At 43.3% G+C, this 18041-nt stretch overlaps 1 protein-coding gene across 1 annotated transcript in view; it reads left to right on the top strand.

The window, feature by feature from the left end:
* Nucleotides 1-425: 425 nt before the first annotated feature.
* Nucleotides 426-18041, top strand: part of ATLIG4 (DNA ligase IV) — a 35641-nt gene continuing 18025 nt past the window's right edge. Inside the window, exons 1-11 of the mRNA XM_039121180.3 lie at nt 426-910; nt 1932-2023; nt 8374-8459; nt 8571-8707; nt 10794-10868; nt 11060-11151; nt 11428-11499; nt 12489-12568; nt 12662-12699; nt 12821-12827; nt 13564-13719. Coding sequence (XP_038977108.3) covers nt 575-910; nt 1932-2023; nt 8374-8459; nt 8571-8707; nt 10794-10868; nt 11060-11151; nt 11428-11499; nt 12489-12568; nt 12662-12699; nt 12821-12827; nt 13564-13719 — 1171 coding nt within the window. The 5' untranslated portion in view covers nt 426-574. The remainder of the gene's footprint in view (nt 911-1931; nt 2024-8373; nt 8460-8570; nt 8708-10793; nt 10869-11059; nt 11152-11427; nt 11500-12488; nt 12569-12661; nt 12700-12820; nt 12828-13563; nt 13720-18041) is intronic.

Genomic DNA, 18041 nt, shown 5'->3' with positions numbered 1-18041 from the left:
CCTCCAAAAATAGAAATGCCTGATCCGTAGAAATAAAATAAAAGAGTCAAATTTTTTTTGGATAATGAATGGGGGTGATGAATTCCACTTCTATCATTTTTTATCTCTTCATGTTCCTAACGGCTAGATATTTCATAACCTGTCCCTTGTAGTGATATGGCAGGATGTATTTTTTGAAATTCCTGCTTTACCGATTTTGCCGATATATCAAACTGTATTCAAGGCCGACGTGGCACTTCAACAGGGTGCAACGTTGATCGCCAGGAGTGTCAGGCAACTGGCCTAGGCCGTCCAGGTATGCCGACTTATAAAGTCCGTATCCAAATCACCGACTCTACTCCCCGCTCTCTTATCCCGTTTCGCCGACTTAAATACAAAGAACTGCCGAATCTTGAAGTCCGTAGCGGCGGCACCGACTTCATCGAAGCCTATTTATTTTCCCATCGCATCTCCTTCTCCTTCCTCTCAACGCCTAGGCGGTTCCAACACCCCTCTTTTCTTCAAGAAGAGAGAATTATTCTCAAAGAGAGAGAGTGTGTGTGTGAGACATTGGGGTTTGGAGAAAAGATAAAAAATGACAGATGAGACGGTGAGATTCGGCGTTCTGTGCAGTATGTTCGAGGCGATGGTGAGGGATCGGTCGGCGGCGAAGAAACGGAAGCGGTTCAGGACGCTGCTGGACCGGGTGTACACGGGGCGGGACTACTTTAGCGCCGTCCGGCTCATCCTCCCAGCCCTCGACCGGGAGCGATGCTCGTACGGGCTCAAGGAGTCCGCCCTCGCCGCCGCCCTCGTCGACGCCCTCGGCCTGGCCAAGGACTCTCCCGACGCCCTCCGCCTCGTCAACTGGCGCAAGGGCGGCGCCCGCTCGGGTGCCAACGCCGGCAACTTCGCCCTTGTCGCCGCCGAGGTCCGGCTCGCTCAACACAACCTCCCTCGCAATCAAATTCCTATCTTTTTTTTTTCTTGTTTTTCTTGGTTCTTTGCTTTAATCCTTCAGAAAAATGTATTTCTTGTTCTTTCTTTTCCTCCTCCGGAATAGCTTATTATTTCGTTTTCTGTGCAATCTTTAGTGGTGAATCATGAATGGACTTGTTAGCTAGTGTACTAAAAATGGTAGCTTTTTCTTGTCAAGAATTGTATCAACATGTAAAGTAGGCTGAATTTGATACAAGAAAAACGATTCTTTTTTGTCATAAACTTGATTGCTGATATTTCCAGGCTAGTTGCCAATTGGCACGTGAACTGTAACCCTAAAAGTACTCAATAAGTTGAGTCCTCTCTCTCTCTCTCTGTGTTCTTTGCTTTAATCTTTCAGAAAGTTGGATTTCTTGTTCTTTCTTTCTTTTTTTGTTTCATTGATTGTTCTTTGTTTTCAAAAGATTGAATTTTCTCCTCTCGTCTTGGAAAGAATGGGTTAGTTCCTTTTTTGCCCAAACATCTTTGTTCTTGTCTAGATTTTTATTGGCATATTTAGCAGGCTGAATTTGCTACTAGGAAGATGATTTTTTTTTTCTTTTTGTGGTAAACTTGTTTGCTATTGCTTCGAGACCACCGTTGCCAATGGGCACTTAAACTGTAACTGTGAAAATAACCAATACGTTGAACTTCTTTTCTTGATCTTTTCTTTAATCTTCGAAAAATTGGATTTCTCATTCGCTATGTTTTACGGATTTTCCCTTTTTTTGGAAAGAACAAGTTGGTTCATTTTTTTCTTTACCATCTCTTATAAAACTGTGTTCTCATAGCTAGTGTACTAACAACAGTAGCTTTTTCCATGTCAAGATCTTTTATCAGACATGTAAACAATCATGGCACTCTCTTTGAAAATCCATTGATTTGCCCTCTAGAAGGTTTATTGATGTCATTATGAATGTCATTATTGAATTATCTTAACCTTTTTCATAGATGTAGTATTGCATGTGGCTCAGGTTCTACAGCGTAGGCAAGGAATGGCTTCTGGTGGGCTTACAATCAAGGAGTTGAATGATGCTCTTGATCAACTAGCCTCAAAAGAAAATAGGTGCAAATTTGTAGCCATGGAGAATCAACTTTTGGTGAATTTCAAAATTTTATTTTGAAAGTTGTTCTATTCTTTTTAATAAGTCAGAAAATCATACACGTCTAGTATGAATACATTCCATAAAGTCAGAAAACAAGAGGAGATTGAGAGGAGAGGGTATGGTCTCGTAGCTATGCTATAGAATGCCACCTAAATGCTATGCAACAAAGGAGGCAATCCAATCTGCCTCTCTATTCGCCTTCCTATAGACATAGGAAGCTTGGAATGCAATACAATCCTTAGTCATCCTGAAGATGTCCTACAACAGGGGGTGCCCACACGGTGTTTTGTAGTGACCTTGGATCCACTAAATCACCGTAGCAGAGTCGCCTTCAAGATGAATGCGGTCCACCGTCAGGGTAAGCCTAGCATAGGTAATACCCTCCCAAGTTGCCCTCAACTTCGCTCAGAGAATAGAGACATCAAAGATGCGGCTACCACCAACCACTAGCAATCTAGAGTGAGGGCCTCTGGTTACAAATCCGACTTTGATCACAAATCTGGCTCCACCTTTACTGCCTCTATCAGATATACTATCGTCGAAATTTTTCTTAAGAAAGCTTGGGGTGGGGGCTCCCATCGGATGAAAACCATCTGGGTCATTGCAAGAGCTGAGCGGGAGTCCCGCTGTCCCTCGCAATCACAATATCTCCAACGAATGATGACTCAAAGAACTCGACCGCTTGAAGTAAGGCTCTATCGACCATCAGCCTCGAGTGCTGCCTTCTATTCTCAAAGATCCGAGCATTTTTGTCAAGCCAGATGTGGTAGGCAAGGTAAGCAACCTTCACCCCTAAGGAACAGTAGCAAGATTCCTCGTGGTTCCTTCTAAGTAATCAAGAAAAGCAGAACGGGGGATGTGGATTGCCAGAAGCTCTAGCCAGTGCCAGCCAGCCTCCAAATCCGCCTAACCCTAGGACAACGAAATAAGGCATGTGCTATCGTCTCCTCCTTCGGACATCTGTCGTAGGCCAATGGGAGTCTTAGCTCTCTACCATACAACACGCCCCTGGTTGGAAGGCACCCCCATGCCACTTTTCAGAGGAACAAGGCAATTCGAGGGTGAACACGAAATTTCCAAATCCAATCACTGTCGATCCTCCGCATGGGCTTAGCTCTATAAAGGTCGCATATTTCATTGGTCCTCACCCATGACCTACAAGATGTTCTCGAAACCATTCTATCAGGGGCATCCTCCCAAGGAATTGGCATAGTAAGGACTCTCTCTATTATCTGGTCCCTAAAGATGCGTTAGACAGTCATTGTATCCCATCTCTTTTCTTTGGGAATGAACAAGTTGCATAACTTGAGTCCCTCAGCCCTCTGAACGTCAACCATGGTAGGCTAGGTTCGCAGCGGCTGATCGGACACCCAAGCATCATCCATAACATCAATCAAACACCCATCTCCAATCGACCATCTAATATTAGCTAATACTAGTGGAGCATGAGCGCACGTCCCGCCAAATGAAGGAACAATGTCGAGTCACCTGGAAGTTTGATGCCATGGTACATGTCCCATATTTGGCCCTCATCATGGAGCACGATAGGCCCTCCGGTTCGAGCAATAACCTCGCAACATGTTTAGCTGCTAGGGCCTCTCTCATCATCAGAAGCGATTGGATGCCCAGACTCCCACCGCGTAGTGGCTTGCAGACGACATCCCAGACAACAAGGTGCGCTCCCCCCATACTCTCCTGCCTTTCCCAAAGGAAGGTCCTAAACATCAGCTCCAATCTCATCAGCAGGACCTTAGGCTCGAGGGTTTTGGTTAGCAAGTAGACCGGCATCGAACTTAAGACATCTCTCAACAAGGTCACTCTACCCATCATCGAGAGTGTCTTGCCTGCCTCTGTTTGATGCTCAGCTCCATACCGCTGCAATTAATCCTCCACGGACATCTCTCTAGAATAGGAACGCCCAGGTATCGCTAGACACCATCATGCTCACCCGCTCCCAGGCTCTCCTTTATGCTGATTTTGAGTTGGGGCTTGATCTTGGGGTTGAAGCAAACAACGGATTTGGTGAGGTTCACTCTTTGCCCAGATGCTAGACAATAGTCCTTCAAGGTCCTCTGAATCACTAGGGCACTCTACTTAGTAGCCCAGACAAGCAACATACAGTCATCGACGAAGAGAAGATGCTATATCGACTCTTGAGTGGAGGCTGGCCTGTAAGCGTTGAGCACCTACGTCAAGGCAGCCATTTGGAGGGCTCTGGATGGGCATCATCACAAATAATGAAAAGGTACGGGGACAGTGGACAACCTTGCCGCAAGCCGATAGTGGAATCGAAGGACATTTGGCAAGCCATTCACCAGGATAACAAAGGAGGGCGCATGTACGCAGCTCATGATCCACCTTTCATGGAACCCAAAGCTCTCCGAGGAGTGAGTCAGAAACTGCTAGCTCATGTGATCATAAGCGCTCTCCATGTCAAGCTTGACCGCTATTAAGTTGTGCTGGCGCAAAGCCTAGTGAAGATCCTATATGAACTCATGAGTGATGAGAACGTTGTCTATGATGCTTCGATCCCTGATGAATGGCCTCTGCTCCGGATTTATGAGGCGTGGAATTATACCCCACAATCTGATAACCAGAATCTTCATAATAACCATATATAAGGTAGTGCATAAATTGATGAGTCTGTAATGAGCCGGCTCCGTGGCATCCCGTCTCTTTGGAATCAGTGTGATAAAAGTCCACTTCCAAGCTTTGGGCATCGCCACAGTGCAGAAGAACTGTTGGATGGCAGCAATAATGTCATGCTTTGTTGTTGGCATGAGAACAGTTGAGGGTTGCTTTTTTCTTCTTTTCCAGCGTCGTATAAACTCCTTCTGTTTTAGGTTCCGAGGAGCAAGCTGCTCGTCCAGTTCAAGTGGGAACTCTCATACCATGCGGTAGGGAAAGTAAGACATTCCTTCTTTCTTTCGGCTTGGAGAGTGCTTTGTTTAGGGAATCTTGACTTTCTTCCTTGGGCAGAAAGTCAAGCCGGTTATGGGAAGAAAAACGCGAAGGATGGCCCAATACTTTCTGAAGAAGGGGGAAACAATCTGGGCCAGGAGCCTTGTCCTTTGCCAACGACCACATAGCCTCCTGGACCTTTCTAGCCACAACCGGAGTGGCGAGAGCAATGTTCTCAAGGACCGAAACCCTCACTGTTGGCAGCAGCCCCACCATATGCATGTTGGTCCCAGGCTGTGTTGTCCATATAGACTTGAAGAACCGCAGAAGTTCCTAGCTGATAGCACCATCATCTTCAATAGTCTGGCCACTATCGACCCTCAGACTCCTGATTCTATTCTTCTATCTCCGGATGATTGTGGACTGGTGGAAGTATCTAGTATTCCTATTACCCTCTACGATTCATTGCACATTGGAATTTTGCCGCTAGAGAATCTCTTGCTGGCGCAAGAGAGAATGATGCGCCGCCAGCCTTGATCTGAGCTCATGCAACTCCGCCAGGGAGAGCCCCCCACACCGCTCCTCCTTAGATTGGAGGTGGGATATGGAGGCTTCAGCCTTCTCCAATCTCCTGAAAATGTTACCCACCTCCACTCTATTCTACCTCCAGAGTCGATGTTTGGTTAGCCCCAACTTTTGAATGATACGATACATCGCATCACCACACACATCTGTTCGCCAAACATCTCGCACAATATCCCATGATTGCGAATAGGATAGCCAAATCTTTTTAAAGCGAAAAGAAGACTGATAAGGAGCAGGGAGTCAATATTGACCAAAATCGGATAGTGATCCGAGGCGATCCAAGGTAAGTGGCTCATATAATAGTTCGAAAAGCGTTGAATCCACCCAACCATGGCGAACACTCGATCAATTCTCTTCCATACTCTTGCCCGACCCTGGCGGTTGTTGTACCATGCGAATCTTGGTCCAGTGAAATTCAAGTCAACGAGGTCGTTAGCTAAAATGAAGTCCTGGAACTTTCTGACCTTAGCCTTGGAGGAGAAAGGCCTGCCCGCTTTTCTCTTGAGACTCATCAACACAGTTAAAATCACCCGCCATAAGAGACGGAATTTTCTGTTGGATTAGACTGGCCACCTCACTCCACAAAATACGGCGCTTTCTATAGTCAATACTAGCATACTTTGCAGACAAAAGCCGGAGGGGCCGATATAGTCAGAAATCACCATGATGAGTTATTGATTACATTTGTGAAAGACATCAAAAGTGGCAAACCCCTATCCCCACACCACCACAATGCCCCCTGATAAGCCTCAAGATTCAGTGGCAAAGAAGCCCCATGAGGGTGGAAAACGTCATTTGGCCTGTTGAAGGCTCTTGCCAGACAGTCTTCTCTCAAAGAGCACACATACATCCAAGCTATGAAGCTGTACCAATCTTCTGAAGGAGGCTGAAAATGACGCCTTCCCCAACCCCCTACAATTCCAAAACTAAAACTTCATCTTTGCAAAGTAGAGGCAACCGGTGGGCGCTCAACATCTGCCTCCACATCGCCCACTACCTAGGTGGAGGTTCCTAAGGCCTCCTCCAAAGTGCTCACTTCCCCACCTTCCCTGGTTAGCACCCTCTTTAGTTTTTGGACCGTGGCCAAGTGGCCCCACCAGCATCCATAGGCTCAGATGGCTGATCCAGCAGGCCCCGATTGCCCAACTTCTTTGTGGATTTCAGATCCACCTCAGGCTCAACCTTCCCCAAACCCCCAAGTCGCCGGTCGGGCGTCTCTCGCACTATTCTCAGCCCATATCCTGTCGCCACCTCCTTCCTGTGACCAGCCCCGGCCCAATGCTGGCTTGCCCCGTCATCACCAACCTACTCAAGGTTCAGCTCCCGCTCGCCGCTGGAGGTTCCCCACTTTCCATGGTCGGTCAATGCCAGGGCCGCTCTGCTGTTGCCCACCTCCGAGGACGGGAGTGCCATTGGCGAAGGAGCTTTTGCCGAGGAAGACGCTGATCACTCCCTCTCCTCCTCCAACTAAATCGTCTGTCGCAGAGAGGAAGGGCTTTTGACCCGTTTATGCTGGCTCTAGCCTGACCCTACCTCGATCACCACCAGGTCCAGCGGCCCAGGTTCACTGTCCAGGCCCACCAAACCTCCTTTTGGGCCCTGGCCCGCTCCATTCCATGGCTCAGTGTTGGGTTCCAACCCGGCACTAGGTTGACTCACCTCCCCTCTGTTTTGCTACAGATAATTAACGATGTAGCCCTTCTCTGGTGACCGCTGCCGTGCTACCTTGGTCGGCTTTTGCAAACCATCAGAGTCTGGCGGGGACCCCGGTGAGCTTGGTTGATTCCGAGGGAAACTCGGCCCTTGGATGACCAATGTTTAGCTAATTTATATCTGGTGTTGCTCATTGTTTTAGGCTCAGTTTTTAACAAAAAATTGTACTTTGTAAGGCTGGATGTATAATTTGAAGGTTTGAAGACACTTGAAGGTTCAAATTTTACTGCTATGGATATCCAAAAGTGGTTTCTTTCACTTTAGATTGAGGGTAGACCCCTATTATTTTAAAATTCAGAAACTCTAAATTATTATAACCAAGGTCTGCTGTGCCGGAACTGGGGCCCAAATCGGTTGCTTGGCAGCACGGGATAGTACGCCCCCGTACCTTTCCATGCCAGGCCTGTACTGATACAGTAGAGGAGACGGGGGAGAGGGAGAACAGGAGAGAGGAAAAGAGAGAGAAAGGGGATAGAGGGAGGGAGAGAGAAAGAGGGTAGTGGAGGGCCGACAGAGGCTGGTGAGCATGTGGAGGGCCGTACAGGAGGGCCTTCACCTCCGGTCCTCTATTTCGTTTGCCAACTTTACTTAAAAATAGCCAATTTAAAAAGGCCCCCCTCGAGAACCCCTGTTTTGAATAGAATAGGGGACTAGAGGCGGAGCCCTTCCTTTGCGGCCCTCCGTGCGCTCGCCGGCCTCCGCTCTTCCTTCCTCTCCCTCTCCCTCCTTCTCCTGCTCGCTCTCTCTTTTCCTCTCTTTCCTTCTCCTACTCTCCCTCCGCCGGCCTCCTTCCTTCCTCTTCCTCTCCCTCCCTCCTCCGCTCGCTCTCTCTCTCTCTCTCTTTTCCTCTCTTTCCTTCTCCTTCTCCTCCTCCGTCATATGCTTTTTGTTTCGGTTGTTGGAATCGTCCCGGTCCGCCGTCGGTAAGGCTCGGTACTTTCTGAACTACCTGGTTTGGGACGGTTCCGTCGATCTTGATTATAGCTGTTAACTATGTTTCAAGTACTTTTCTGTTCTTGTGTTCTGTGTTTGTGACATGCATACACATGAATGGCTTTTTTCTGCTCAAGATTGTCTTCCATTTATTTTCCAGTCAAACATCCTTTAACAGGGAAGGGAAGACTGCTGTTCTTTCTGGTCTCATTAAGAAAACAAATGCCCTGGAAATGAAGTGGATTCTAATGATCATTCTTAAAGGTATCTCATTGACAAACTTCATTTTTACTCAAAAAAGACAAGCTTCTATCATTGGTTGGTCTTCTTTTAAAGAAAATGATCGTTTTGTACTTCTATTTATCTTCTTTGTAGATCTGAAGCTGGGGATTAGTGAGAAGAGTATATTTCATGAGTTTCACGCAGATGCTGAAGATTTGTTCAATGTCACTTGTGACCTAAAACTAGTCTGTGAAAAACTGAAAGATCGAAGTCAACGACATAAACGGCAGGTAGCATCAAGTTGTCAGCATTGAACATATTAAGCTTTGGTTCCCTTCTCTCTAACATATTTTGCACTCCCTTGACAATTAATGATACTCCTTTATGAAGTGTAAATCATGGTGTCTATTTGTGGTTTGTGGAATTCTCTCCACATGAATTAAGTAGCTTACTCTTTCACTGTGGAGATTGCGAACATATACACACCAAGCTGTATTTCCAGTCAGTTGTGCTCTAAAACTTGGAACAACTTATGTTTTTATGCTGGAAAAGACTATAGTATTTTTATTTTTTGTAGAATATTCTATGATATTCCAATTTAATAGTAAACTTCCACAATCATAACCAGGAAGTCTTGCCCCTTCTTGTCTCTCCAGTACTGTGAATGACTCTCAGTATTTTGTTTTCATTTTTTAGGCAGTCAATGACTCTCAACATGCAGCATAATATCAACTTCCATCAGGACTGATATAAATGTTGACAATGATAAAAAAGAAATTAGAAACCAAAACTATATTACAATTTTAGGCATGAGGCTTATGCATGTTCGGTGAACAGTTTGTTCAATAATTATCTGTTAAGTTTGTTGACAAACATAAATTCAGAATAAGGTGTTGGAGTCTTCTTAATTTAATGTAATCTTTAAACTTGAAAGTTTTATGATTAAAAAAAATATTTAGTTTCTCAGAAACATGTTTCTGTAATGCAAAAATCTGTTTTTTCTCAGCAATAACTGCTTGGATAAATTCTTGAAACCAATGAAATTGTGCGCAGCATAAATTCTGATGCTATATGGACTTACAATGAATTCTTTCAGTATAGGTAATGCCAAGGTTATCTGTATTCCCTAAGATATTCTCTGAAATGCTTGATCAAATCCAACTTGGACATAAAATGATCTTCATTCTTGGTATTTATATTTGATGGAGCCTGTAAATTGTGTGCACAGAATTTCTTACATGCTTTTTTATTGGAACCTTGAAGCATTATACTCCATTTGATTTCATGTTATATTTGTAACTTGCCTTCCACAATTTGTACTATGGCATATATTGTATGAGCCCATTAAAAAATCTTGCAATAGAGATCCTTATTGGAATAAACTAGAGGCATAGAAGCATTTATGAATTACTTGAACAGTGGATGCAATATCCTAGGTAAGTGGCTCTTGGTTGTAATAGTAGGTTTTCATATCATACTGTATTTGGAACGAATGGAGGATGAAATTAAATTAGCATTACTGGATGGAGACCTTAAAAATTTCTGAGTGGAAGTTGAGGAAGGATTTAGAAAGTTATCATATGGTATACAAATTTCATGGACTGTTTGACATGAAATCCAGTATTCATTTAAAGGAATCTTTATGAGGTAAGCTCTGTCTATTTATATAGATTATAACATTCATTTGAATGCTAGCTGTCAAACTTGGCTGGTTTAAGAGTAGGAGTCATCAGCAGCGAAAGTGAGCTGGATCCAATTGTCATCTGGGATGGGCCTTGTTTTTCGTCTCCACGATTTTTTTTTTTCTTGAGGAGGGGGATCTTGGCTGACTGAGCATATTGTTTGTTCATCATCTTTACTGAACCCATAGAGGAAATGAGCTGAGTTTAAATCAGTGGAATTTTTCTAAGTTTGGTTACGGTGCATCACTTGTCTAGTACTTTTTCCCCTTTTACCAGCGGAAGGCTGACTCTTAGGGTTACTGCAGCAAAAGCTGTTCTGCTTTGTGATCAATAGAAGATAGTTGAGAAGTTGAATGGTTAACAACTTAAAAATCAAGGTTGTATGGTTAACAACTTAAAAATCAAATTTAGCTTCTTCGATATGTTGTATGGTGGTGCCAAAAGTCATTTTTAGTTGTGTTACATTTACTTTTTTAAATCAATAAGTGAAAAAAAAATCAAAATCATATTGAGCACACGACATATGCAGGAACCCAGCTGAATCCATATTAGTTTTATTTGTATGATTTACCCCCTGTGTCATTCTTTTATAAATTCTTTAGACTCATTTGGATGATCTTGTCAGCATAAAATTGCGGTAAGCCCATTACATGCAGTAATGTGCATTGACAAAAAATGTCCATTTCATGACTAGGATATAGAAGTGGGAAAAGCTGTAAGGCCTCAGCTAGCTCTGAGGGTCACTGATGCTGCAACTGCATGGAGGAAGGTAAACCTATATCTAAGCATTTGACCGAACAATATATCCTTGGCTGTATACTTCTTTTGTCTGGAGTTTGTGATGTTAATATTCTTTTGTCAAGAGCAAAAGCAACATGCTGTGTATTGTTATCCTCATTTATAGGGAAACATGATCTGCACTTATCATTATTAATCACATATTTTTTTCTTGTTCTCTAGCTTCACGGAAGGCATGTGGTTGTCGAGTGCAAGTTTGATGGTGATCGCATTCAAATCCACAAGAATGGAGAAGAAATTCACTTTTTTTCACGGTAGTTGCACTTATATTTCTGACAATTGCTTAGTATCTTTTTTTCCCTCTTCCTAACTTGAATATCTCTGGGTTAACATTAAATTTTTAGTTCTGTCTGAAATGATTCATTTTCTTTGCCTTTATTGCATGAAGTAACTCCTGAAAGTTTTCTCTAGTTTGTTTCTTCAATATGTTAGACTCATCAATATTTATCTGGATAAATTTAGTGTCGCATTGTTCATTTTAATTACTTAAATAGTAGTCAGGATGTTTTTTTTTTTTTTGATGCTCACAGGAATTTTCTCGATCATCCTGAGTACAAACATGGCATGTTGAATGTTATTTTACAGAACATCACTGTTGAGAGGTAATCATCCTGCCATCCTGGTTAATTTTTATGTGAAAATGCACTAGAACTCCTGGCATTCTGCTCCCTCTGTTTATGGTTTGCTTTTGAATTGTCATAAATGCTATAACAAATTGATAAAAAAATAGCATCCTTTTCCTTTTTATGATTTCGACTATCTTTGAGGTTCTGTTATCTTCACATTTTCATCTCATGTGTAGCCTTTTCTTTAAAGCCCAATTCCATTATCCAACGTCAAACAAAATTTGGTTGCATTAGTTGTATCCAGAATAGCAATATATCAGATGTCATAATTTTTAAAAGGGGTTGAAGTTCTTGTTTAGATGTTCCAAATATGGCTGCTTGTTACAATGAAGCAATCAATACTAAAATAAAGAAATAATTTTTCTACTGTCTTTGCATATATTTAGTTTACCTTTTGACATTGTTGCATAATTTTCATCTGCATATCAGTACTTGGCAGGGCGCTATTAGGCGCTGGTAAGATGCACATTCCTAAAATTCTTGTCCACAACTAATTTGAGGAAAAAATAACCTCCTCTGGTACTATATACCTTGACATGAGGACAGTGAAAATGAACCTTATCATAAAACTACAGAACTTAGTAATCTGAACTGTATCTTATGTTGTCCCTCTGCCCCACAGGAACCCCATCAGGGAAAAGAAAATTTGTAACCGGACATCATTTCCAGTGAAATACCAGGACTACCCCAAAAGTCTCCAGATTCTTAAGTACCAACCAGACTGCATATCTGGAATGAACATCTGAAGAGGATAAAGAATCCTTCAAAATGAAAGAACCACCTTGAGTTGTCAAGTTTTCTGAAACATAAGGAACTTACTTTAGGTCCTTAAAGCTGAAATTGTCCTATAGTTAGTTTTGCATTCTTTTTTCTTTTCATATTCTTTTGGGATTATTACCCTGATAAACATAACTTCTGTTTAATAAAATCCATCATTTATCTTTGTGCAAATTGATGTTATTCAGGTGTATTCTGGATGGTGAAATGCTTGTTTGGGACACGTCGACTCAACGTTTTGCAGAATTTGGTTCAAATCAAGAAATAGGTCATTGGATAGTATAATGCCGTTGCTAGTGCATGCAGTCTGTTTATTTTATTTTTCTTTGCTACCCTAATTATGAAAAACATCCTTTTGCAGCAAAGGCAGCTAGAGAAGGATTAGAGAGTGACCGCCAGGTTCCAAGCTGAAAAATTTGTGCTTTATGATAATGCCTTGATAATATATAAGATGGAGTATACTGTCTTCATTTCTTTATTTTTATTTTATTAATATTATTATTATTATTTTTACATGCAGCTGTGCTGTATCCTTTCCTCTGCAGTTGATATTTTGTTTGATATGCTTCACAGTGTGAGGTTGGTAAGGAATAAGCATCTAGTGTTGCAGTGGGAAGACTGGCATGATTTGCAAGTTTTAATTTTAACATATATATGTGCACTCTTTATGGTTTGAATTGCTGTTTGTAGTAGAACGAAGATTGTTTGAAGGTTTTAAAAGTTGTGCTCGGCTTCATCAATTCAAAGAAAGCAATAAAAAAATGGGGAATTTCTATGGCTAGAATTTTGCAGCAAGTTGGTAGATTGAGTGTTAGAATTTGTTAATATGGATATCCTGCTTTTTGACCCGTATCAAGCTTTTATTATGAGATGAGCTTGCTCAAGGTATATTCACAGAAGCATATCCAGAACCAACAAGCTTGTTTCCATCTGTTTAGGTCCCTTGTGAAATTTTTACCATTAGAACAGCTAGAGTTTAGTCATTTCTGTTACCTCTGTCCATCTAACATTAGCCCTCCACCTTCCGTATACAAGCTTGGAACTGGTACTGGTGGTGTTACCATAGTTTCTTTCACAATTCTAAATCCCTTCTCTGTCTTGCCCGCTCCACCCTACTTTGCATATGCTTTTTCTTGCTCATGCAGTAATGCATCATTAAGCCGCCATCATTTTTTTATATTTATCACTTTTGGTGAGCTTTAAGCTTTATCTCGACTTAATATCTGCATCTTTGGTGTTTGTCTTGACGTAAGATATGTACAGATGTTGCTTTTGATATTCTTTATGTTGGAGACACTAGTGTTATTCATCAGAGCTTGACAGAAAGACATGACCTCCTGCGAAAAGTTGTAAAACCTTTAAAGGGTCGCTTAGAAATTCTGACCCCTAATGGGGGTCTTAATGATCGTCGTTTGCAAGGTGAGCCATCTTCACATTTTGAGAAGTAATTGTATCAATTATAGTTTGGTATTGCATAAATATAAGAGATATCTGCCATCAATTCAGATCCCAGTAGGATTCCGGAGCAAGACTATCCGGGACAAACTGATACTGAATCAAAGGATTTTTTAATGATTTATCAATTTTATCGTTTAACTGGTTATCTTAATCTTTATACTGAATAAATTACAACCTTTACTTGTGGTGAGAACATCTGAGCATAGAAGTCCAGTTACATTTTAAGAGCTATGGGTTATGTGCGGCTTTCTCACCTTACCACATTTGCTGGTTGGTTCCCAGCCATCTCGATTGTCAGGTCAAACCTCAGTATGTATTTATCTATGTATGGCTTTTATATGTGTATTTCACATCCATGCATGCATTTTCGTTAATAATTGTTTATGGCAGTGATAATGGTTATGAATCAGGTTTGATGTTTGTTTTTTTGCTATGTTAGCCGCATGTCGAGCTCCTTGGCTTACCCTTGAGTTCATGGTCTGCTGAACCGACCTGTACCAGTCGGTTCAGCCCATACCGGACCGGTACTGACTGGTACCGGTCCGGTACTGGGGTATAAAACGGTTCCGACCCAATATGGGTCGGAACCGTTCGGTTTGAGCTTCGTACCGGTGCGAACCGCGAACCGGTGCAAACCGAGCTGGTTCGCACCGGTTCGCTGCTGAAAATTAGTGCCAGCGCTGGCCAGAGGCACTTTGAAAGTGCCACTTTGTGCGACATTTCGAAAGTACCGCGCTGTGGCAAAATGTGGCACTTTTTAAAGTGCCATAGTGCCTCAACGGTTGGCTATAAAAGCCGACCGAATACTAAAGCCAAATCCGTCAGCTTAGGTGAAGAAAAGGCAGAGAGAAAAGAGGAGAAAAAGAAGAGAAAGGCAAAGACAAAGGCATGAAAAAAAATTAGAAGGGTCGGAGAGCGTCATTTTTCTTGAAGAAAAATCCAGCAAAAACTAAATAAGGTAAAATTTCTTTCCCCTACATTGTTTTTTTAATATTTCATTTAAATTGTTTAAAAAAATTAAGTCAAAAATTGCCAAAAAATAGGAAATGATTCAATGATTCCATTTCGTCTTGAATTTTTTATATATTGTCGATATATGGACGATGTTAATGGTGACATTAACTTTTGTTTTTACAGAATTTATATAATTTATAATTTAATTACAAAATTAAAAAATTAATTTTTAATTACAAAAAAATAGAAATTGAAAAAAATTAATATGGTCGTAGGAATGGAGCCATCAAGGAGAGGGCAACCCCAAGAGCGTAATATTGGCTGGGAGCATGGGAAGATGCTCAGTGGACGACCCCAGTTTCAGTGCAATTATTGCCATAAGTGCTTCAAAGAAGGAGGGGTAACCAGATTAAAGCAGCACTTAGCAGATAATTCTCGTGAGATATCTGCATGCTCGGAGTGCCCACCGAGCACCCGTCAGCTGATGAGGAAAAACCTCGCTGAGATCAAAGAAGCCAAGGAGAAGGCTGCCAAGCAGAAAGCGGAGGTGGAACGCCAAGCTGCAGAAGCACCTTCCTATCACTTGATGGAGTCACAGGAGGTCGAGGGTCCAGATGAGGAGGAGGCACAGATCCAGGCTGCCATGCGGGCGAGTCTGGATGATCGGTGACAGCAGGAGGAGGTGGCGAGGCATCGGGCTCGATTTGGGCCCTCGTTTTTCGAGTCGGGCGCCGGTTCTGGTGGAAGTAGACAAGATCCAGAGTTTCAAAGGACAACCTCAGTCAGGGAGGGCGAGGGCAGATGACGTAGCCGGATTGCATCTATCCTGGATGGTTTTGTTGGCCGAAAGAAGTCTTCCGGAGGGATTCCACCAGTGCGTCAATCCATGATGTAGATCCGCATGCCTTTCCCAGGAGAGATTCGAAGCAGCAAAGGGTAGACACAATGTGGAAGAAGGAGAAGAAGAAGGATATGTGGCGAGCTATTGGATCCTGGTTCCACTTCAGCCACATTCTAGCGAATGCTGCAGACAATACATAAGTCTGCCATTTCTGCCATACAGTCTGCCGGTCCCGGTGTCGATCCTCCAGACCCGAAGGACATCTACGGTGAACTTCTTGACAACAATAAGAAGCTACAGAATTGGATTGGCTCATATAAGAGCAAGTGGCCCACATATGGGCTCACTCTGATGTGTGATGGTTGGACCGGTTCGATAAAGCGGGCCATCATCAACTTTCTGACATACTGTGATACGAAGACCTTCTTCCACAAGTCAGTTGATGCTTCGGATAAGGTGCACAATGCCTCATACATCCTCAGACTTATGGAGGAGGTGATTGATCAGATTGGAGAGGAGAATATCGTGCAGGTCGTCACTGATAACGGGCCGCAATATAAGTTGGTCGGGCAGGTCTTGATGGAGCGGCGACCACAAATTTTTTGGACCCCATGTGCTGCACATTGCATCGACCTTATCCTGATGGACATTGGAAAGATCCGTAGGGTGCAACATACGGTGGAGATAGCCCAACGCATCACCAGGTATATTTATAGCCATACTTGGATTCTTTCATTAATGAGAAAGTATGCAGGGGGAGAAATTCTTAAACCAGGAGTCACACGGTTTGCTACGAATTACATTGCACTTGATAGCCTTATTGAGAAGAAAGGAGCCCTACGTCAGATGTTTATCAGTCCCGAGTGGCAGGAAAGTAGATATGCCCAGGCCGGCACTAAAGGAAGCAGGATGGAAGACTTGGTAAGCAGGCAGTCATTCTGGCAGCGGGCCAATACGATAGTCAAGGCTATCAAACCATTATATGAAGTGCTGCGGGCCGTGGATAGCGAGAGGTACCCCTAGATGGGCTTTTTGTATCACATGATGGAGAAGGCAAAGGCTCAGATCATGGAGGCAGATGTAGCCCATGCCCAGGAGTACATCGACATCATTGAGCGGCGGTGGGGAGCCCAAATGGGTAGGAAATTGCATCTAGCAGGTAAGTGATAATATTGATAATTATACTGATTGATATATTTGGATAATTATACTAAGATGGTGTCATCTATGTGCAGCATACTATCTGAATCCCCGGTTTCAGTACGAGAGTGGAATTGGTATGGATGATGAACTTCTTCATGCTCTGCGTAATGTTATTTATAAGATGGAGCCTGATCCAGAAGTCGCCGCGTCATGTATAGAAGAGGTAATTATGATGTAGTAACATATGTAAATATATCGGATCTTATATTATTGACATACTACAACAAGCTTCTTTCCACAGACCAAATTATTTAGAGAGGGCAGCCACAGCTTTGGACAGCGACCAGCTATCGTGAGCAAGACAACTATGAGTCCAGGTACAATACAAATCTGCAAGATATTTTTGCATCTGAATTATAATCCTATGCTCGACTTGATGAGCCCGAGCTTTGGACTGGCTTGCGGCCCAGCAGCAGGAGCCCGAGCTTGATGAGCCAGGATCGCCTCGACGACCAGCCAGCATCATAGCCACCGAGGCTATGGTCGATCCACAGCAATGGACTGAGCGCAATATTCCACGCACTCCTACAGCTGATATGACGTGGCTAGAGGGGAGCCAGTCACCGCATGACTGGTACGACGCTCCCGTTCAAAGAGATGATCCTCTCATGCGAGGACGAGGACGCTCTAGTACCCAGTCGACTCGATCAGGAGGGCGTCAATCCCAGCAAAGAAGAAAAAGAAAGAAAAGGACCCCAATGGAGAGTGTCGAGGAGGAGATTTGGACCAGCAGCGATGAAGGTTCTGGTGGTGATGGATCTACTAGCCATGGAGGAAGTGGAGGACAATATGGTACTACTTATGAGACACAGCCGGAGGGAGCTATTCGATACACCGGTGAGTCTCAGTTTACGCATGCTACACAAGATACGGACCACGATAGGCCGTCTGATATAGGCCGGTCGGATACCATTGTATATCGAAGAAGAGCTTTTCGAGGTCGTTCAAGAGGCCAGGATGCAGCTGCAGATGACCTCTCATGTGGAGTCGGATCCATTGATGTATCAAGTTCCGAGTCTTCCTATTATCCGCGGCCTCCGCCAGTCTATGGATATGGTGTATTAGAGTCATCTTCCGGTGGCTACTACCCTGCGCAGCTTGGAGGGTCTTATGGGTCGGATTTTGGTGCCGGCATATTCGGATGGGCCCCTTATCAAGACACCTCTCAGAGCCAGAGCTTCAGCGAGAGATTCGAGAGTTGTTATGACCCGACGCGCATTCCTCGAGGATTGAACATACAAGACTACAATGCCGCTTGGTTAGAAGAATGGGTTGATCTGCCTCC

The sequence above is a fragment of the Phoenix dactylifera genome, chromosome 2 (assembly GCF_051530095.1).
Source record: "Phoenix dactylifera cultivar Ajwa chromosome 2, Ajwa_hap1_PhDact_Kaust_v1.1, whole genome shotgun sequence".
Taxonomy (NCBI): Eukaryota; Viridiplantae; Streptophyta; class Magnoliopsida; order Arecales; family Arecaceae; genus Phoenix; species Phoenix dactylifera.
Note: the sequence above shows the minus strand (reverse complement) of the source record. Positions and strands in the feature narration are given on the sequence as shown.